The 21,670-nt window shown below is 38.2% G+C and overlaps 1 protein-coding gene across 2 annotated transcripts in view; it reads left to right on the forward strand.

Annotated features, from left to right (window-relative positions):
• Eml5 (EMAP like 5) overlaps positions 1 to 21,670 on the forward strand; it is a 140,891-nt gene that overhangs the window by 62,774 nt on the left and 56,447 nt on the right. For both annotated transcript variants that reach the window (XM_087911581.1, XM_087911580.1), the window contains exons 15-21: positions 1,004 to 1,109; positions 4,933 to 5,026; positions 6,089 to 6,189; positions 7,841 to 8,043; positions 9,010 to 9,121; positions 10,130 to 10,257; positions 15,734 to 15,875. In XM_087911581.1, coding sequence (XP_087767707.1) covers positions 1,004 to 1,109; positions 4,933 to 5,026; positions 6,089 to 6,189; positions 7,841 to 8,043; positions 9,010 to 9,121; positions 10,130 to 10,257; positions 15,734 to 15,875 — 886 coding nt within the window. The remainder of the gene's footprint in view (positions 1 to 1,003; positions 1,110 to 4,932; positions 5,027 to 6,088; positions 6,190 to 7,840; positions 8,044 to 9,009; positions 9,122 to 10,129; positions 10,258 to 15,733; positions 15,876 to 21,670) is intronic.

Genomic DNA, 21,670 nt, shown 5'->3' on the forward strand with positions numbered 1-21,670 from the left:
CCAATGTGGGTCTCTGCCTGTATCTTCATCCCTCGCCAGATGAAGATTCTATGGTGATATGCAAGATATTCATCAGTGTGTCTATGGGAGAAGGCCAGTTCAGGCACCCTCTTCTCTGCTGCCCATGGACCTAGTTGGGAAAATCCCCTTGGACACCTGGGAACCCCTCTAGAGCCAAGACTCTAGCCAACCCTAAAATGGCTCCCTTAGTTAAGATATCTTCTTCCCTGCTCCCATATCCACCCTTCCTCCATCTCAATTATCCCATTCCCCCAAGCTCTCCCCAATCCCCCACTTCTCTCTTCTCTCTCCCCATCTCCCCTTCCCCCCAACCCACCCCAACCCCCCTGCTCCCAACTTTTGCCTGGCGATCTTGTCTTGTTTCCAATATCCAGGAAGATAACTATATGTATTTCTTTGGGTTCACCTTCTATGTCCTGTTTTTCTAAGGAGTTTACCAAAGTTATCTGAATATCACAATACTTAAAGTACTTATCACATTAACTCTGCCAATAATAGGTACTTAGTAATCATTTATTATCATTATTGATGGATTGTAGAAGTAGTAGAAGGAGTCATATATAGTTCTGTAATATTCCTGGAGACACTGTGCCTAACTTTATTATCTGTTTTTGTTTTGCCCAGGGCATTAAACCGAGGGCTGCACACATATTAAGCATGGCTTGTATCAGTAAGCCACAACCTCAGTCCCTTTAATTAGCATTTTCAGAGTGTTTTTGTTAGTAAAATAATGGATCATAGCGTGCCATTTTCATTTTCACAAATTTGTATCATTTTCTTTGTTTATCTCTTCACTCTGCTCTCTTCAGTCCCTCTTAGAGTTTGAAGAAAGGTTAATGAGAAAAATACCATATTTGTGCTCTTTTTGTTTTTAACTGGATAAATTTCCATGACAAATAAAGGCTATATAGGTATTTTGTTTCCTTTTAAAAATTATAAAAATAATTGTTTACAATGGCTTTTATAATTGTATCTTTATCAGGTAGGTAGAGATCCCTCAATTCACATATGGGATACAGAAACCATTAAACCATTGTCTATATTAAAGGGCTACCACCAATATGGCATCTGTGCAGTTGATTTCTCAGGTAAGACTCTTCTATCTCAAAAAGAATGATCAAAACACAGAGGGAATATATAGTGTTTAAATCAGTGTTTACCTAAGCTTGCTATTTAACTATGACCTTCACGGTTTTTATCAAGTGTGCATACTGTTCTAACCAAATGATGATCAAGCTAGGCTTTCTGGCTTGTTTATAATTACAATGTAATGACTATAGCTATAAAGCCTTTTTTAAATGTTCATGTTAATATCAGCATAAAAATGGTTTTGTGCAAAACACCTAAAATTGTCGTGGTTACTCTTGTAATATGTACCTTCCCTTTGGGCAAATTTTGATGTTAATCTTTTACAGCTTTAAAGTAAACTTTAAAAATGTTTAGTGTGAATGAGATGAGACTGTTTCCTAGGTGTCTATATTAAGTAGCAGTTTCAGTGCATCTTATAATTTTACTTCATGGGATCAGTTTAGCAACTACAGATATACCTACAGTGAAACCTGGTGTGTGGATTGGAATGAAATATTTTATTGAAGAAGTATATATTATGTGTTTTTGTTGCTTTAACCAAAGTCAGTTATTCATAAATAAGATTTAGGGGGAAATCATATGTACACATATATTTTCAAGAATACTAATGGTCAAGAAACAAGAAAATGTAAAGCAGATTGAGTGGATCAACAACAAAAACATCACTGGTAGCACTGAACAAGTAAGATTTGCAAAAGCGAGACAGAATGGAAAAGGTTCGTTTACACTTTGAACCTTATAAGCTGTAAACACATACACTTCTGTCAGTATGTTTCATGTCATTTTCTTCAATATTGTTTGATAACAGTGACAACTGAAACTTGGCCTTCACTAAAGCAGCCACACTGGTGACAGCATAACCTAGATGTTTTTCATTTTACGTACTTTTCATCGTCACTGAGTTTTTATGTCACAACAGAGTTCTTAATAGTGAATTTAATTGAAATAGATGTGTTTTCTCTTAATTATTTAATAATATGTTATTTTCTTAATACAGATTTTGGTTTTATTTTTAATTGACTTATAATAACTGATTATGTTGATGGGGTATATGGTGATTAATGTGTGTGGTGCCAGCAATGAATCTTAAGACTTTACATATACCAAACAAGTGCTCTAGCATTGAACTACCCCCAGGCTCTAATATGATGTTGTGATACAGGCATATATTATGTGCTAATTACCTCACAGAATATTTAGGATATCCATCTTTTTATACATTTCCTACCCGCCCCCAGCCTTCCTCTTCTCAACCTGATGAATACATAAAGTAACTTAGGTCAAGTATGGTAATAATTCAAAAACCCATTATCCCAGCTTGGAAAATGCCTCTATGAGTAAAATTACTTTCTGCCTGAGCCTGACAACCTGAGTTCAATCACTAAAACTCGCATGAAGGTGGATGGAAAGAACCACCTTCATATAGTTGTCCTTCGACTTACACACACACACACACACACCGCTCTCTTCTAAGTTCTGATTCATTTCATGGCTGTATACATTACTTTTTCAAGTTTTAAGTATAGTGCTATAGCCTATACTATATTAGTGAAAATTTTCCATTGCTATAACAAAACACCTTAAGGTGAGTCCTAATAAAAGCAGAGACCTAGATAGCTCAGTTATAGAAACTGAAAATTCAAGTCAAGTGATTCCACTGATTCTACTTGTGGCAAGAGTCTTTTTGGCTGTGTCACAACATAACAGACAGCATCATGATGGGAGTGAAAGAGTACATAAAGCAGTATATGCTATGGCTTCAGACACCATAGTTGTCGAAGCACAGACCCTTCCAGCCAAAACCATAAATCAGCAGGCTGAATTAATAGCTCTTACCATGCCTATCAATTAGTAAAGGGACAATCCCTAAAGCTATATACAGACTACCAGCCTCCATTCTCAGAAGAATGAGACCTCATACACCTGTCAAGACTCAAGCCTAATCCTATTGGGTTGTGCCCTACTTCTTCTCCTCCTATTTCTTTCCACTTACTCCTATAGCTAGCGGACGCTGTCTGTGGAGATTTGAGGTTCAGGAAGCATAATATATCCAGCAGTTCAACCAGACCACTCATGTAGTAGAGTCTTGAGACTGCTCACCAATAGGTTGCCAAAAAAGAGATACTTATCCCTATAACACCAAAATGGATTGCTAGGGCACCTGTCCCCTATGCCTGCTCTCTGTGATCAAACTAGAGATTAATGTCAGCACAGGCCAGAAACCTAAGGAGGCTGTCCTTATTGGTCCTATAAGAGACATAATGCATATTCAGAAAAACACTCTGCCTTTATAAAGAACAGGGAATCTTTATACATCATAGTTAATGATCCAGGGCAGCCCAGATGGAAAATGGGATTCATCGGTAAGCATTTATCACATTCACCTAACAGATATACTCAAAATGCAGAGGGTACACATCCTACTCTCTTAACTCCTAGGTATGAACACATTAGAAGAAGTGGTCCAAAGCTCCTTGAAGATCCCTGTATTCTTAATAACACTCTTTTTTGGTGATATTGATCCCACTCCCCCATCACACAATCTCTTGGCTATTGAATAATACTCAGTCTGACCTCTTTGGAAAACGCTGGTTATGTGTCCCTCCAGGGTCAAACTGGCAACCACCATGTGTGGCCTCACCCATTGTTTTATTAAATTCTCTCACCTTACTACTTATTAATTGCTTAGAGTCAAATGTTGCTGCCACCCCTTATCTCTCTCACATTCTTCTTATCTTCAGTATCACAGACTGCTTTAACTCCTCAGGAACACACCTTATGAGCACTCTGGATTCTACAGACTGCAATAATATCATTACCCTTAGTACTATCACCCAACCCCATGTCCAGAATTCACAATGCCTTGATTCTCTGTGGTACTCAAATTTATCACTGCTTACCTGCTAGGTGGTCTGGGACTTGTGCCCTGGTGTTCCTATTTTCTAAATTAGGGGTGGTACCTTGTGAAAAACCCTTGCCAATTCCCACCACCAAGCCCATACTGGCACAGCATAACAAAAGAGCAGTCCAGGTCACACCCTTTCTGGCCACCTTGGCCATAACTGCAGGTGTGGCCACTGGAGCAGCAGGAGTGACTACTTCCTTAGCTGATTACCATCAGCTTTCTTTGCATCTCATCCAGGATTTCCAACAGGTAGCTCTTTACCGTTCAGGCATAAATAGACTTGCTGGCCACCATAGTACTACAAAATTAGAAAGGATTAGATTTACTAATAGCAGAGAGAGGTGGTCTTTGTCTCTTTCTTGGAGAAGAATATTGTTTCTGTGTCAACCAATCAAGTGTAGTGAAAGATAGGATTTAACAACTCCAAATGGATCTTCAAAAACAGAAAGAACTTGATACTTCTACCCAGTGGATCACTGATAGTCAGGATACCTTTCCCTCCAGAGTCATAGGTATCCAGAATACCTTCCCTTCACAGCTGTAGGTACAGCCAGACTTCCCGACAGGCCAGGATACTTTTCCCTCCAGACTATAACACTTGCATTAGTGAGTGCAAAAGGAAAAGATAACATGTTAGGAAGCCAGGGAGATTTAAGGGTTGTTTTTATTATAACAACCATTACAATAGAGCTAAGTCTTCCTGAGAGAGCATTATACCTTTTTTAGGGGAGAGCACTAAGTATTTAATCCCCTCACACCAGGCCCATATCTTGACTGTTCTGTCATCTTACATCATCATACTGGGAGCTGAGCATGTGAGACTTAGGATGGAGGGCCTATTCAAATGAGAGCCCATGGCTCTAGAAAACACATTAAATGGTTTTGGCTTCAGAATCTCATCTTTTTGGTTGTCACAGCCGATGGGAAACGCCTAGCTTCAGTTGGAATAGATGACAGCCACACCATTGTACTGTGGGACTGGAAGAAAGGGGAGAAACTTTCAGTGGCAAGGTAGGGAGAACCCTTACCGTGCTGGTAAAACCCTAATGTTTCCATGTACTGCACTTTTTTGAAGTCAAGCTAATATGTAAGATTTTTATGATTATCAGCTTTTATTACCTTTAAATAAATATAATCAAGCTAAAAGATAAATGATTTTATTATTTCTTTGTAGGTTTAACCCCTGTGTACCCATTTTTAATGTGCCTTAATAGGACATTGGAAATTACTATTTCAATTTGCAATAACAAAGAGTGTATTCTATTAAAGACTATTATATACCAACTTGGAAGAATGGTAAAATGCTCATACATTTTATTGAGAAATATGTACATATATCAAAAAAGAAATTATATGTTTTTCTAGTATTTTTCTTCATTTCTGTCTTCTAAACTGAGCGTGATTTGGTTTATAATAAAACATTGACAGTGCTTTGAAGGGAGAAGTAGCTAACAGTGTTGGAGGTTACATTTTAAGTTTGTTACTCCCTCAAAGAGAGATGTGAAAATACTTAAAATATGAATACTTTTGCAGAGTATATAGATGATATTTAAGGATACAGTAGTTGAAAGGAACTTTGAGGGGCTGGTAAGATGGTTCAGTGGGTAGAGGCACCAAACGTAACCTCAGTTGATCACCAGGGCCCGTATCCTGGAAGGGGAGAAATGATCCCTGCAAGTTGTCCTCTCACTTCTGACACATATATTATAGAATAAATACCTTTTTTCCCCAAAAACATGTACTAAAAGGAACATTCAAGGGTATGCTAAATTGTCATGAATTGCTGTTTCAAAATTTCTTTAATTCCGGTCATAGACAGCATTCTCCAGGCACAGTACAGTGAGTCTCATGGGTACTATCTAAGTGAAGTTCTGTTTTCACTGTTATCCTGTCTAGAGAATCTGCTGAGCAGGTTAACCTACATGGTGACAAATGTACAAATGAATGATTTCACAGCCTGAATGCCAGAGACTAGCAGAAAACAACTGTCTAGAGGGTGGAAGGTTCTAGCTACGAAGTGGGTTGTCTTGAGATCGATTCTCTACAGAACTAAAGCATTCTGGTTCATTTCAGAGGCAGTAAAGATAAGATTTTTGTTGTGAAGATGAACCCCTATGTGTCTGATAAACTAATTACAGCTGGGATTAAACACATGAAGTTTTGGCGTAGAGCGGGTAAGGAAATGTTCCTTTTAACTCTTTTAAAATGCTAAAAACCATTACTTTTAAAGTAATTTAGCTAAGTACAATTGGTGTGCTGGACTGGATCTTGGGATAGAGAAGGAAAGTTTTTAGAAAGCTAAAATCTGAATAAGGCCTGATGTTCAAATTAATGGCACTGTGTAAATGATGTTGGTTTCTTAGTCTTGACAAAGGGACAGTGATGTTAATATGTTAGTATTTAGGGAAACTGGATAACGGATTATGCAGAAACACTGTTATTTTACATCTTTCTGTAAATCCAACATTATCCAAGATAACCTCATGGGTGGGAGGGGTCATAGGTCAGGGGTAGAATGCATTCCTAGCATTTCTCAGGCTCTGGTTGATCACCACCATCTAAAAGAAAAAGTTTTATTTTTAAAGGATGCTCTTGTCTTGGTACATTTTTTAAAAAAAGGTGCTTTAACCTGTGGGATTAATCAGTTAATGTACAGATTTCTCCCTTTTATAGTCTAAACTAAAATTTAAAAAATTCATAAAAGTGCCTTGTATGCTATAAAGTAATACAGAAATACTGTTGCTTTAGTCATTTGTAACTATAAATCACAAATTTGGAATAAACTTCCTTTTGCCATTAAAAACACCTCTTTTTCAAGTAGAATAGTATATTTATGTTAGCAATGTGGCATTGAAATCTCAATGAACTGAAAACTTTCAGAGAAAATGCTTAAGTGTAAGAAGTGAAACATCAGAAAACACCAAACTTTGTGGTAACATTTCCCAAATTCACCTGACTTCCAAGTTGTGAGTTATATGGGACGTGAAGTAATGGTTCATATTTGTATTGAATGCTGTACCAGAGACTAAATAAATCATAGTGTTTACAATTATGAAGTGAATAGAACTTAGGGTTTCATTTCCCAAGCTTTAAACAAGCTTTTCATTTGGCCATATTACTTAGAACTGAAAATGCCTACTGAGTAGTACTTGAGAACACACACACACACACACATGCACACATATGCATGCTCACATCCCTTATCTACATATTTGTTTGAAATAAGAGATTTAAAGAAAGTAAATACTAAGCAGCTGGAAAGATGGCACAGTGGTTGAGAGCACTTGCTACTCTTCCAAAGGACCCAAGTTTAAAACGCCCACAAGACTGCTCACTGGTAGGGGATCCAGCGCCCTCTTCTGGACCTCTTGAGCACTGCATGTACGCAGTGCAAAGGTATACATACATATAAGCAAAATACAAATGCCCATAAAGAATTAACTTGTCACAGACTCCCTTCAATTATAAAAAAGAAAAAATAAAGTAAATATATATCTTAAAAATTTTTAGTTGAGTAACATTTTTTCGTAACATTATCTAATCGCCTTGGAACTGAATCATAAGTGGATAAATGTTAAGGTTTGATGTGTATTTTCAATCTTCCATATTTTCAGAGGTCAGATCCCCAGAGTTCATTAGACAAGCAAAAGTAATTCCTGTCTTCTTTAAGTCTTATCTAACCTTTTGCTTGCATGGTTTTGGACAAATTATTAGTTGAAGTGGAGCTAAACTGGATTCTCATGCTATTTTATCTCAAGTTTATATTTATTTGATACTGTGTACATTTTGAAAGCAACACTTTCACATTTGTTTTTTATGAATCAGGGGGAGGATTAATTGGAAGAAGAGGCTACATAGGCTCTCTGGGGAAAAATGACACGATGATGTGTGCAGTGTATGGATGGACTGAAGAGATGGCTTTTTCTGGAACATCCACAGGAGATGTGTGCATCTGGAGAGATGTCTTTCTTGTAAAAACAGTTAAAGCCCATGATGGGCCAGTGTTCAGTATGCATGCATTGGAGAAAGTAAGTAACCTAAAGTAATTTTAAGTTAAATACAGTTATCATAGAAGGAACACTGGTTTGTACTTGGCTACCCAACTATTGTCTGTGTTTTTCTTTCTTTACAAATCCCTAAATATGATATGAGATAGGTATGCTGCATAAAAACATGTTTTAAATGTCACATAGTGGCACATGCTTGTAACCCCAGGACTCAGAAAATGAATGAAGGAAGATCATAAGTTCAAAGTCATCTTTGGATGAATAACTAGTTCAAGGATAGCCTGAACTACAAGAGACCTTGTCTAAAAATAAAAATAACAAACAAAAAGCTTTTGCTAGAAGTGGTGACTCATGTCTGTAATCTCAGCACTCAGGAGAATTGGAAGTTTGAGGCTAGCCTGGACTATAAACAGAGACTTGTTTCAAAAAGAAAAAGAAAGAACGAAAGAAAGGGCTGATGAGATGGATCAGCATGTAAAATACTCACTGCACAAGTCTGACAGCCTGGATTCAGCCCCTGGCACCCGTGGTGGAAGGAGAGGGCCAACCTGCAACAGTTGCCCAAATTTTTATTATGAAAGAAAGGAAAATGAAACCTTACTATATTAAGGCCCTGCTATGTGTCAACATTATGCTAAGTGCTCTCTGTATAATCAGATGCTATTCAGTACCGTTGCTGTTCTTTCTTTTCCAGGGTAAAGTAGGAGACTTTGGAAGGATGTGTGATTGCTGAAAGTGGCAGTCATAGCTCATCACCCACTTTAGAAACTGGTCTTTTGGCATCCTATCCTGTTATCACTATAAATATCTTTATAGATTCTGTGTTGATGTTTGGGAACTATAATAAATGCTTATACTAATCCCTGTTACTCAGAAGCTATGACTTTCATCTACATTCTTTTCTCTATAGTTTTTTTCAATATAAAGCAGGTAATTGTTTTTGACAAACTTTGGTCTTTACTAACTGGGACTCTTTGTTTTTTATAGGGATTTGTAACTGGAGGAAAAGACGGTGTAGTAGCCCTTTGGGATGATTCCTTTGAAAGATGTCTTAAAACCTATGCTATAAAAAGAGCTGATTTAGCTCCAGGATCTAAAGGTGATTTCACATTTAGTCTATTGTTCAGGAAAAGACTAATTATTCATCAATATGCTCGTTCACTGAAGTGGAACACAAGAAATATATTTCCTTTTTTTGATGAGCATTAGAATTGCATAGAAATCACTTAACTAGATACCAGAATCATCCTATTCCTTTCTCTGTGTACTTGATGAAATACGAACTATGATGCCCTTAACATTTAACTTTTGCATTTATCGGCATTCAAGAGCTTGCTGTCAGGCTGCATTTTGAGTTTACCTCTCAATCCTGACAACCTGAGTTCAGTCCCTGGAACCCACAGTGGAAGGAGAGACCTGTGCTGATCTCCTCTCTAGCCGTGCAGGTCTTCCATTGTCTTTTATTTGCTCATTTCTTCCTATTAGGGATGATGCCACAGTCCCACCAATCATGAAGTCTTTCTGCAAGCTTTTACTTGTTCCTAGAGTTTGTTACTCTCTCCAATGACAGAACCACATGCTCACTATTCAGATCTCAAACAGGATTTATTCTAAATGACTTCATCCTCACTTCCTTCTTTAGGAAGTTTAATTGCCTTCTTAAATTCTCCTTTTCTAATAACCTCCTCACACAAGATCTGTTGCAAGCACTAGATCTGCCATGCTTGCCAATACATTACTGAAGACTGCCTAGGACACCCCAGGGGAAGAGATATATCTTACACTGAATTAGAATTCCTGGCTTGGATTTTATAACTAACCTAAGGGAAACAGAAAGAAGATGATTTGCTAATGTATGAGGCAAAGAAGTAGTTATCAGAATGGTAGTGTGGGATCTGGATAGAACAGAATTCTATGTTGTTATGCTTATTCTGAGATTAACAAGTTGAATGATTAAAGAAAATAGTGTATTACTAGAATTTCTTAAATATAAAAAGACAACTTCATAATGTGATTTTTACTACCCAAATAGCATCAGTTGGAAAATGTCAATTCTGGAATTATCTTAACTTCATACCTACAAGAACTTTTCTATTTAACATTTCAGGTCTGCTCTTGGAAGATAATCCATCTATACGTGCCATATCATTAGGACACGGTCATATTTTAGTTGGCACAAAGAATGGTGAAATATTAGAAGTGGATAAAAGTGGCCCAATAACACTTTTGGTCCAGGTACTTTAAATACTGATATGCACTTTTTCCTTTGAAGTTCATGTTTTCATTCAGAATATGAGAAGCAAAATTGACACTGCTGAAAACAATGCAAAATGAGTTAGGGAAACATTTCTTAATGTTAATATAAACAGAAAATTAGTTCAGTGATTAGACATAATCAATAAATTGTTCTCATGTAGAATTATTGCCAATATTTAGGTAAAACTTTATCACTGATTATTAAATCAATGGGACAAAAGCTAGTTATAATATATTTGATTTAGAGGTTTATTTCATGTTTCATTTTACTTTTTGGGGAGCATTTGTTAAACATGGGATATTTATTTTTCTGAAACTCTTTGGTTAAGTATGTCTTAAGCTTATAGCTTACAGAAGTGGAAAAGGAGAGCATGACTATATACTAAAATTGTGTTACTGAAAGTATTTATCAGTGAAAAGAAGCTAGTGGAAATTCAGAAATAACCTTTTTTCAAAAACTGAGTCTCACTGTGGTTTGGAACTTGCTGTGTAGACTCAGAATCTTGGAGATCGACTTGCCCCTGCTCTTGTTTCTGCCTCCTTTCTTAATACAGGCATATTTCTTTAATTCTCTTCTTCATTCTTGTTAGGACACCAAAGAGTACACACAGAGCACTGCTCATGCTTTATTTGGTGCTTTATTGTATCTTTGTTGTTGTTGGGGTTTTTGTTTTTGTTTTGTTTTGTTTTTTCGAGACAAGGTCCCCCCACCCCCGTATTACTTCTTCATTTGCAGCTGGCTAAAAGACCATCATCTCTACCCTAAATTTTCCATTAAGGCATTGAATCTCTTCTTGGAACTGGAATCTAAGAAGATTTCTTCTTAGGTTTTATGGAGACAAGGTTTCTCTTTGTAACAGTGTAACAGTCCTTGCTGTTTTGGAACTAGCTGTTGTAGACCAGGCTGGAGTCAAACTCAGAAATCCTGCCTCTGCCTCCTGAGTGCTGGGATTAAAGGCGTGTGCCACCACTGCCTAGCTGGTGCTTTATTGTTAATACCCTGTGAATGAGATTGTGTAAAAGGTAAAATGTGTATTAATAATAGCTTATTAATTTCACCTACATAATATATCTTTGAAATAAAAACATACTGAAGTTATTATGAGGTTACTGGTGTGTGTGTGTGTGTGTGTGTGTGTGTGTGTGTGTGTGTGTGTGTGATGGGGAGAGTGTGTGTCTATGTAACTCTAATTGGCCTTGCACTCATGATATTCCCCCTTGGGTCATTCGTTACATACCTGGCTAATCATGGTACTTCACCTGTTTATGAGAACTCAGATGGTATTACTACAAATACTCTTTTTATTTATTTATATTATGTATACAATATTCTGTCTGTGTATCTGCCTGCAGGCCAGAAGAGGGCCCCAGACCCCATTACAGATGGTTGTGAGCCCCCATGTGGTTGCTAAGAATTGAACTCAGGACCTCTGGAAGAGTAGGCAATGCTCTTAACCTCTGAGCCACATCTCCAGCCCCCTAAAAATACTCTTAAACGTGAATACAGAATAATTACTTTTTAATTTTTCACAGAAAAAAATTTAGAAATCATAAATGATATCTGTTGACAAAAAAATTGTGTGGGGTGGGGAGGTGAGAAGAGTTGGAGAGGAGATAAACATCAAAATACATTGTTTGTGTGCATGACATTCTCAAAGAGTAAATGAAAATATGTAAAAGAGAGAGGAAATTTTAGATAAAACAAACTAAATAGGCTTATTTGAGTACTAAAGTATTTGTGCAGTGAACCACACTCAGAATCAGAGGAATCCAGGGAGATGTGCCTCAGTATAGGAGCAAGCTCTTGGCAGTTCGGTGCAAAAGACAGAGATCCACTTGGTTAGAATTGTTAAACCTTAGCTTGACATTATTGGCAGTTTGTAATTGTCAGATTCTCTGATTAGAGTCCATTGATGGCTTCTGTTTGGCAAAATATCTAGTTTCATATTAGTGTTTATGTTGGCTTTCAGGATGCTTACATAGCACCTAAAGTGTGGTGCTGTCCTAATGGCCTCCTAAGTAAAATTGTTCTCAAAACATCTTTTTGGAAAATGTGCTAGGAATTTAGGCCAGGGTCTCATGCATGCTGAATACATACATATTCTACCACTGAGTCACACCCCAAGCCATCATATTATTATTATTTTATTATTATTTTTATGTTTATTATAAGGTAAAATTTTAATGTCTTTTTCACTTCCTTACATGGTGATTCCTAATAGCTTTGCCTTGGCTGTTATTATCTAAGCGTGTGGTAAAAGCTTAGTGAGTCCAGTGAGACTAGTCAAGAAAAGGTTTAATTGTTGGAAATAAGCAAAGCAGTAGGAATTTCAGCTGTAACAACTGTGTGCCTTGGATATTAAATTAAGAAATTAAAACTGAGAGAGCCTCTGTAATATGAGTTTAAAAATGAACATAAAGAAATTAGTTGTATTTCTTTATACTATCAATACAAATAAAATATTACTGAAAATACTATTCATAAAATAAAACTATACAATATTAGTATTTTCTTTTTTACTATTTTTACATGTATTCATTGATTTGGGGAACAATGCACATGGCAGGTGTGTGGAAGTCAGAGGACAACTTGGGGTGTTAAGTTCTCGTCTTTCACCATGGGGTCTAGTAATCAAAATCAGATTGTCAGGCTTGCGGGTGTGTCTGATCCTTCCCATTGGTTATTCCAATAATTGGGAATTTTAGAGTTAAAATATGGAAGACCTGCTCTAAGAAAACTATTACATTTTAATAGTTAATAAAATAGTCTAATAAATATATAAGAGATCTAAATAAATTATAGATTCTGTATGATTATAATCCATACTTTGATAAGATTTTTACATAATCTTCTCTTTAAAAAGTACCTAGAAAGGAAAATAAGAATAAAGAAGAAAGTGTTGATACACTGTCCATGATAGAAATATAGAAAACACAAATTTATATTAACTAAAAATTAATATAATTTTTATTATTATATTCCTATATTATATATAGGAACGTGTATCCCTAACAGGATGTTAAGACAACAGTGTTTGTAGTAGTACTGTCTGTTGATCAGTCTGGGGATCTGTCCTAATGGGGGCAAGTTCTCATGAACACGAAATAGCTCTTAAGTCACTAAGATCTCTAAGCACTGTGAGCAAGTTTCTGTGGTTTTCATTGTGTAGCCTTATTAAAAGCTTTTTCCTATTTTTTGATGCTGTTTTAAACAGGATTTTCTTATCTTATTTTCAGATCATTCTTTGCTAGTGCATAGAACAGTTGATTTTGTACACAGCCCATGAATGGAAACTTAGGTCCTTTAGACTTGCTAATTTTGTTTATTAGTTCTAATGTTGCAGTAGATTCTTTATAATTTTTTAGATACAAGATCTTGTCATCAGTAAATAATTGATTCACTTCCTTGTGTCAGTTCTGGGTGGCTGTTACTTCTTTTTCTTGGCTAGTTGCCCTGGCTAAAACTTGTAACATGAGGGGTCTGCTTTGTTGGGGTTTCTGTCCTGCCCAGTTCCCACATTCAGTGAACTTCCCAAGGAAAATCACACAGAGGTCTTCATAAATTATAAACTGATTGACCCATTAGCTCAGGCTTTGTATTAGCTCATATCTTATATTAGCCCATTATTGTAGTATATGTTAGCCACATGGCTCAGTACCTTTTTCACCGGGGCAGGTCACATCCTGCTTCTTTGGTGTCTGGACAGGACTGCAGAGGAATGGGCTTCCTCCTGTTCTCATTGCCCTGCCTCTACTTCCTGTCTGGTTGTCCCACCTATATTTCCTGCTTGGCTACTGGCCAATCAGCGCTTATTTAAAACATAATTGACAGAATACAGAATTGTCCCGCACCAAAAACTTCCATTGTAACACTAAATATAAGCAGTGAGAACAGATATTATTGCTTCTGTTCCTGGTCTAAGTAAAGCTTGACGCTATCAGCTACTAAGTGTGATATTCACTGAAGGAGATTCCCTCCCTTCCTCTGTTGTTTCTTTCTTCTCTCCCTCCTTTTCCTCCCTCCCTACTTCTCTCTCTCTCTTCCCTCCCTCTCTCCCTCCTCCCCTCACTCTCTCCTCTCCTTCCTTTTTTCCCTCTTTTTCCCCCTCCCTCTTTTCCTTCCTTGTTCTCTCCCTTTTTTCCTCCCTCCTTTCCTTCCTTTCTTATTTTGAGACATAGTTTTGTAGGTTATCCTGGCTTGCCTGGAACTCACTATGTAGAATAGGCTGGCCTTGAATATGCAGCTATCCTCTTGCCTCAGCTTCCTGAGTGATGATAAAATAAGCATGTAGGTTTTTCATAATGAAATTGTAGGTTTTTTACAAATGCTCTTTGCTAAGATTGGGGAATCATGATTTAATTTCTAATTTATTAAGTGGTTTAAATCATGGGCCAAGAGGGATTTGTCAGATTCTTTTTCTGTGTCTATTAGATGCTCATGGTGTTTTGATCTTCATTTTGTGACACTCATTACCTTAATTGATTTTGAGGATTGACAGCCTTGCTTTCCTAGTTGCAGTGTATAATTGTTTTTACATGTGGTAGATTCTGTTTGTTAATATATTGTAGACGATTTTAGTAATCCTGGTTAGAGAGTTATTGCTTTGTATTTTTCTTATCTGGTTGTGGTTTCAGGCTTTATAAAATGATTTGTAAATTAGTGCCACATGGTTTAAGAAGAAAGCCAGAAAACAAAAACCCCTAATCTCTTCATAAAGAAACTGACCTTATAGCAGAATACAGAAAACAATCCTCTCTAAATGTGCTCTCAAGAACAGTAGAGTTTCATAAACTCAGATGGTATGCTAATCAAAAACATAGACCAGTCAGTTTGCACAGAGGCAAAATCTCAGAATCAGGCTCTGGAGTTGAGTATAAGGACAAGAGAAGGCTTCTGGGTCTTACAGGCTTTAGAAAGTAAATACATGCAATGAAAAAGAGACAGTGATCTCAGGTCTTCTTGAGTTCCAATGGGGCTTCTTTATTCTCAGTAGCACTCACTCGAAGTAGAGTTGACATCTGGAACAGGGACTGGGGGAAAAGGAGTTTATGCTTGTCAGCTGTGCACATCAAGCATCTATCCTCCAACAGGCAGCTGGTTCAGGTGGAGAGATCTATATGCTGCCTATCCTGGGAAGCTGACCCTCCAACCAGGAGTTGGGGACAAAGCTAGGTTTCTTGGTTGCAAGAGTCTGTGTTGATTTCCATGTGGATGAGCTGTGACCAGTGAAGAGGTACTGAAATCCAGTACATATGCCATCACTATATTGACCAAATTCTAACAGATTTTCTTCAGTAAATTTTCCTTCATTTGTTCTAGTTCCTTGAAATCATGTCAGGGCTTTACTGAACTTGGATCTCTTTATCAGTTTAACTGGTGAGCTGGTCTGTGGAGTTCCTTATCTAATTCACTTATTTTCAGGTTACGCTGAGATTAACTGTGTTTTCTTTATAGGGACACATGGAAGGAGAGGTGTGGGGTTTGGCCACACATCCTTATCTGCCCATCTGCGCTACTGTAAGTGATGATAAAACCTTAAGAATATGGGATCTCTCTCCTAGTCATTGTATGTTGGCAGTCCGGAAACTGAAAAAGGGTAAGAGGCTCTCAGACTTGAACAAAGATTAAGCTGTCACAGTCTTCTGACATTCACAAAGATCCTCTTGTAAAGGATTGGTGAAAATTCCTTCATTTCCCTTGTGCTGAACTCATGACATTCCAAGGGCAGAGTCATGAGAGAGGTCCAAGGCAGGGTGATTTTATTCATTTTTTTTAAACTGTTGCTTAACTTTTCTTTAACAATGTAATACCCTTTGGAGTGAAGTATTGCCCTCTCTGGTCCAGTAGTATGATCTTATTTTGATAGTTTACTTCATTTTGAATTCTTGTAATTTGCTTCTGGAGCTCTTGGTGTAGATGACATTATTTGGGTTCCGCTGCTCTTCTGCTTTTCCTTACAGTTCTGTAGTTTAACAGCATTGGGCATGTATCTGGGTTTACTTGGATTCATCCTGCTCTATGCTTCCTAAGTTTGTGACCTTTTATTCTGTGTTAATGTTGAAAAATTGTCTGTCAATGCTAGTGGTTTCCACTAGGAGTATTGTAATTTTTAAAAAGCACTATGAGAGAAAAGATGCCATGCAAAACCGAGTTCACATGGAGGGTTTTTTTTTTTATTAGTGAAAAGGAGGGGAGGGAAGAGACCAGCCTCTGGAAACAGGAGCAACAGAAGAGAAAAGAGAGGGAGGAAGGGAGAGGGAGAGAGAAAGGGAGGGGGAGACAGAAAGGCAGAGAAGCAGAGAGAGAGAGAAAGGAACACACACAAACATACAGAGGGAGAGAGAGGAGAGAATAGGAGGTGGACACGGTTCACCTTTTAAAAAGGAACATAGTGAATGTGCACAGGAGATGCTCTTAGTGGCTGTAGCTGAGGATATATCCTGTCAGGACCCCAAGGGTAGGCCAGTACAGATGCCTGAATGCTCACAAGGAGTACTTCTTTGCATTAGGTTATAGGCAAAATTTATGATTCTGTGCTTGTGGATTTAAATAGTTTTACTTAGTATCTTTATTCAGTATTAGTTCAAGAGGGGGAGTTGATTTTCCTAATTTACAAAGGATGTGTGTGAACTTCCTCTTTTGAGACAAAATCTCACTGTGCCTTCCTAGCTATCCTCAAATTCACAGAGATCCATCCACCTCTGTCTCCTGAGTGCTGGGATTAAGGGTATGAGCCATAACACCTGGTGGTATTTGTGACTACTGATTATGTTAATATAATAAGATTACTGATGTCACATAGAGTTAATTATGAGACAGTGATGGAAGTGGGCTCTCATAAGAAAAGTTTTTGACAAATGACTCAGTTTTATAGTAATCAGAGAATAAACAAAAGTATAGATACACAATATGGCCTAATGTTTACAGTCTTTAAAGTCTAAGAAATGAATATATTGTGAATATTTACCAGCCTTTTGCACTTCTTTTTGTAATGATACATTGGAAAGCTCCTGTTAACAGCTTTAGTGTGCTGCTGACCACCTGCAATCTCAATAGAGCTGGTGTGACTTAAAGTTTCAGGCTAGCCGATGCTGTACAGTAAGACCCCATCTCAAAAACAAACAAATGAAAAACAACAGTTCTTATATCCTGCAGTTGTAGTTTTTAATTATAATCAATTCTGGATTTTTATGGAATTGCTGTTTCTGGATTCTTGCTATCATTCCATGTCTTCCTTCATTTCATGTCCCCCACCTTGTAGCCCCACATCTCTGTAGATCTCTAGTGATGAACCATCCCGGTCCAATATTTAATCTGTTAGCTCATTTTAATAATTGTCATTTTTCTACATCAAAATCAAGAATCATGGGTTTTCCCTAGTAGCAGTCTCTGAAAATAATTTCTTAGGCTACCAAGGATATCAATATAGAGAGCTTTGTCTCTGCCTTGTTGTCAGGAACAAAATGGCATATAAAATAGCAGGTTTAGAAAGACCTGGAAATTGGAAGCAGTGTACACGAATAGGTGGCACAAATCTTTTCACCTTCCTGCTGCAGAAAACATTTTTTTTTTCAAGAGGAGCTAGAATGAAGCAGAGTTGTATTTTATTAAGAGATTTCAGTGTGACTTTAAGCACGGGGCTTAAGACAAGGGCAGTTGGGAGGGAAGAAAGACACACCCAAGAGCATGTTTGCTTCTTAAAGAGAGGCACACTTCATTGTCTTTCCAATAGCTGTATATACCATTTAAGAGAGTTTAAAGCTATTATGCACAAAGAGTTGCTAAGAAACTTTATAATCATCTGGAGATTCCTGAAGGACATGGCAGGTTTATAATCCATAAAGTAAACACTTAGGTCACAGGGATGTAGAAAGATAGAAGCAGTATTCCTGTTTGAGATTCTCAGAGGAATCTGGGAAAACAATAAAGCCTTATTTGAGGTCATATAGGTTTAGGGTTTAAACCTAGTTCATTGGTATTTTAACATTCTTATTTGAAAGTATTTATGAATAAAAGAAACCTTGTCTCTATGTTGAAAGCCTTTAGAGCAAATATGATCCATTGTGTTGGAATTTTTTATTCTTAGCTTGCAAGAGACTTCAAGGGGACCATTTTCATTCTCATGATGCCATAATGTTCCCTGTTTTTGTATCCTGCTTTGTACCCGTGTATCAGCTTGAATATCTGATCTGAATATCTATCTGGTTATAGAGGATGTTTTGTTCTGTCTATATATCCATTTTGCCTCAGCTTCCTCAGTACTAAAGTTATACTGAGCCACCACATTCAGCAGAGAGAAAAGTTGAATTGGATCACATCCCTGCCTCTGTGCCGTGTCATCTAGGACTGCTGTACTGCTATAGCAGAGCTGAACAATTTTGATGGTTATTTTGTGGCTTATAAACATGAAACTCCTTTTGTTCATCTTTGCTCTAGAGCAGTGGTTCTCAACCTTCCTAATGCTCTGACCTTTAATACAGATGTTGTGCTGACTCCCAACTATAAAATTATTTTTGCTGCTACTTCATAATTACAATTTCGTTACTATTATGAATCATAATATAAATATCTGATATGCAGGATATCTGCTATGTGACTCATGTGAAAGGGTCGTTTGGCCCCAAGGGGATTGTGACCCACAGGTTGAGACCCACTGCTCTAGAGACTGCTATATTTTCACCCAAGTTATGAGTCTAGTGACAGACAACACAGGGTGGTTCTGACATTTCTTCAGAAAGATGAGTGTTTCTTTACAAGTAGCTGCTCCAGGTCATATTTCTCAGATACAGAAAGAAGCAAACTATGTGTATTGGCAGAGAGTCTTAGAATTGTGTAAAAGTTTGAGATCTCAATCTTGTCAGAGTCCAACCAAATGTTCACATTCAAAATTTCAGAGTTCTCATTTAGTTTCCCAATTATCACAAAAGAAATGTGGTGAGACTGTGTTATTAAATTGACATTATAATTTACTCCCAAAGTTAAACTTGTGTTTAATTTTTATGGACCATTGGGTGTCAGGAATTCTTTTAAACCTGTGGAAGCTTTAACGATTCTAACTTGTGCTGAACACTTCAAACCTGAGCTGGTTACTTTTCTCTGTAAATGATTTATGCATTCAGAGTCTCTTGCACATCACCTTTTTGTAATCATCATTAGCACAGTGTTCATAGGAGGAGCCACTTGGGCTCCCTAAGGCCTTAAGTAGATAGATAGTCATAACAGTCAGCAGCCGGAGAGAACTTGACTAATTGTGGTTCTTGTCTGTGTTTTCAATTACTGATATTTCATTTCCTGTTGGCAGGGACTCAGACTGCTCAGCCCAAAGGTTATAAAGTGATAACTACTAAAAGGCAGTTAATTACTAAAAGACAGAAGAGAGGATTCTGGAGGGTATAAAAGGAGCAAGTGAAGAAAGCAGATGTACCTGTAAGGGACAGTGGACAATGGAAAAGGAATGAACATAAAGGAAGTAGTGGCCTCCTCAGGATAAAATTCAGTTCTCTTTCAAGGAGAAGGCCTTGTTTCTGCCAGTGGTAAAGGAGTTTACCAGAAGTCTAGGAAAGTTTCTGCTCTAACATCACAGTCATCCACAGCCCCACCTCAATCCCTGAAAATACATCTGCTGGACCACTGCTCTAGAAGAAAGAAGCAAGGTCCCTTTCTTTGTTTCAAGTTTTGGCCTTGCATTTTTCCTGTGGTATTGGGCCAGGGACTACATTAGTGGGGAAGGAATTGTGCAATAAGAATAGTGTATTGAATATGCGGTAAAGGTCAGCACACTGAGCAGTAACTAAAATACTGTCTGCAGTATACGGCTGTAGGAACATGGCTGCAGTTTAAAGTCCTTGTGTGGTTGGTTGTGTGCAGGTTCCTGGCATGTAATTCATGCCGTGTAAAAAAGGGCAGTCCACATTGGCTTCTCTGCAGTGTTGGGATCATATGAACCCCATTGTACATGCAATTTCCAGTTGTACAATTTCTGCCGTGCAAGTAAGGGCCCTGCAAATCATAGTCATGTAAATAAGAGCAGTCCTGACCTATCTAATTCAGTTCTTGTCCTAGTCTGCTTTCTGTTACTGTGATAAAGACCATGACCAAAAGCAACCTGGAGAGAAAGGGCTTTATTTCTGCTCACAGCTGAGTTCCATCAGGAATGATAAAGCAGGACCTGAAGCAGGATCCATGGAGGCGTGCTGCTTGCTGACTCGCTCTCCTGTCTTCCTCGTCTGCTTGATTCCACACCCTAGAACTAGGGCGGCACTACCCACAGTGGGCTGGGCTGCACCCCTCACATCAGTCACCAGTGAAGAAAATGCCCCACAGGCCAATCTGATGGCAGCGTCTTCTCATTTGAGATTCCCTCTTCTCAGATGACTCTATCTTGTATCTGGTTGACAAACTAAGCAACACAACCCTGATCTGAGACTCAGGTCACAGGATAACAGGTTTCAGCTCTGTCATGTCAAGTAGCAGTTTGGGATTCCTGGACAACGCTTGTGGAACGTTCCCAAAGGAGAACGCTATCTGTAGAGGCACTTCTTTTTTTAAAAAAAATATTTATTTATTTATTTTATTAATTTATAAAAGTTTCCACTTCCGCCCCTCCTCCCAATACCCTCCCATTCCCCCCACTCCCTCTCCTCCTCCCTCTCCAGCCCTAAGAGCAGTCAGTTTTTCCTGCCCTGTGGGAAGTTCAAGTTCCTCCCCCCTCCCTCCAGGTCTAGGAAGGTGAGCATCCAAACTGACTAGGATCCCAAAAATCCAGAATATGCAGAGGAAACAAGTCCCAGTGCCATTATCAATGGCTTCTCAGACAGTCCCCATGCCAGCCACATTCAGAGAATCCGGCCACATTCAGAGAATCCGGTTTGATCCCGTGCTTATTCAGTCCCTGTCCAGCTGGCCTTGGTGAGCTCTCATTATTAGATCAGTCCCCTTGTATCAGTGGGTGAACGCACTCCTCACAGTCCTGCCTTTCTTGTTCATGTTCTCCCTCCTTCTGCTCCTCATTTGGACCTTGGGGGCTCAGTCCAGTGTTCCAATGTGGGTCTCTGTCTCAATCTCCATTCATCATCGGGTGAAGGTTCCCTCTGATGCTGCCTTCCTTGCTCACGTTCTCTCTCCTTCTGCTTCTCATTTGGACCTAGGTAGTTAAGTCCAGTGTTCCAATGTGGGTCTCTGTCTCTATCTCCATCCATCACCAGATGAAGGTTCTATGGTGATATGCAAAATATTCATCAGTATGGTTATGGGCCAAGGCTAGTTCAGGCACCCTCTCCTCTGCTGTCCAGGGAACAATCTGGGGATCTCTCCTTGGGCCTGGGAACCCCTCTAGAATCAAGTCTCTTGTAAACCCTAAAATGGCTCCCTTAGTTGAGATATATACTTCCC

Source organism: Myodes glareolus, chromosome 11, assembly GCF_982192425.1.
Source record: "Myodes glareolus chromosome 11, mMyoGla1.1, whole genome shotgun sequence".
Classification (NCBI taxonomy): Eukaryota; Metazoa; Chordata; class Mammalia; order Rodentia; family Cricetidae; genus Myodes; species Myodes glareolus.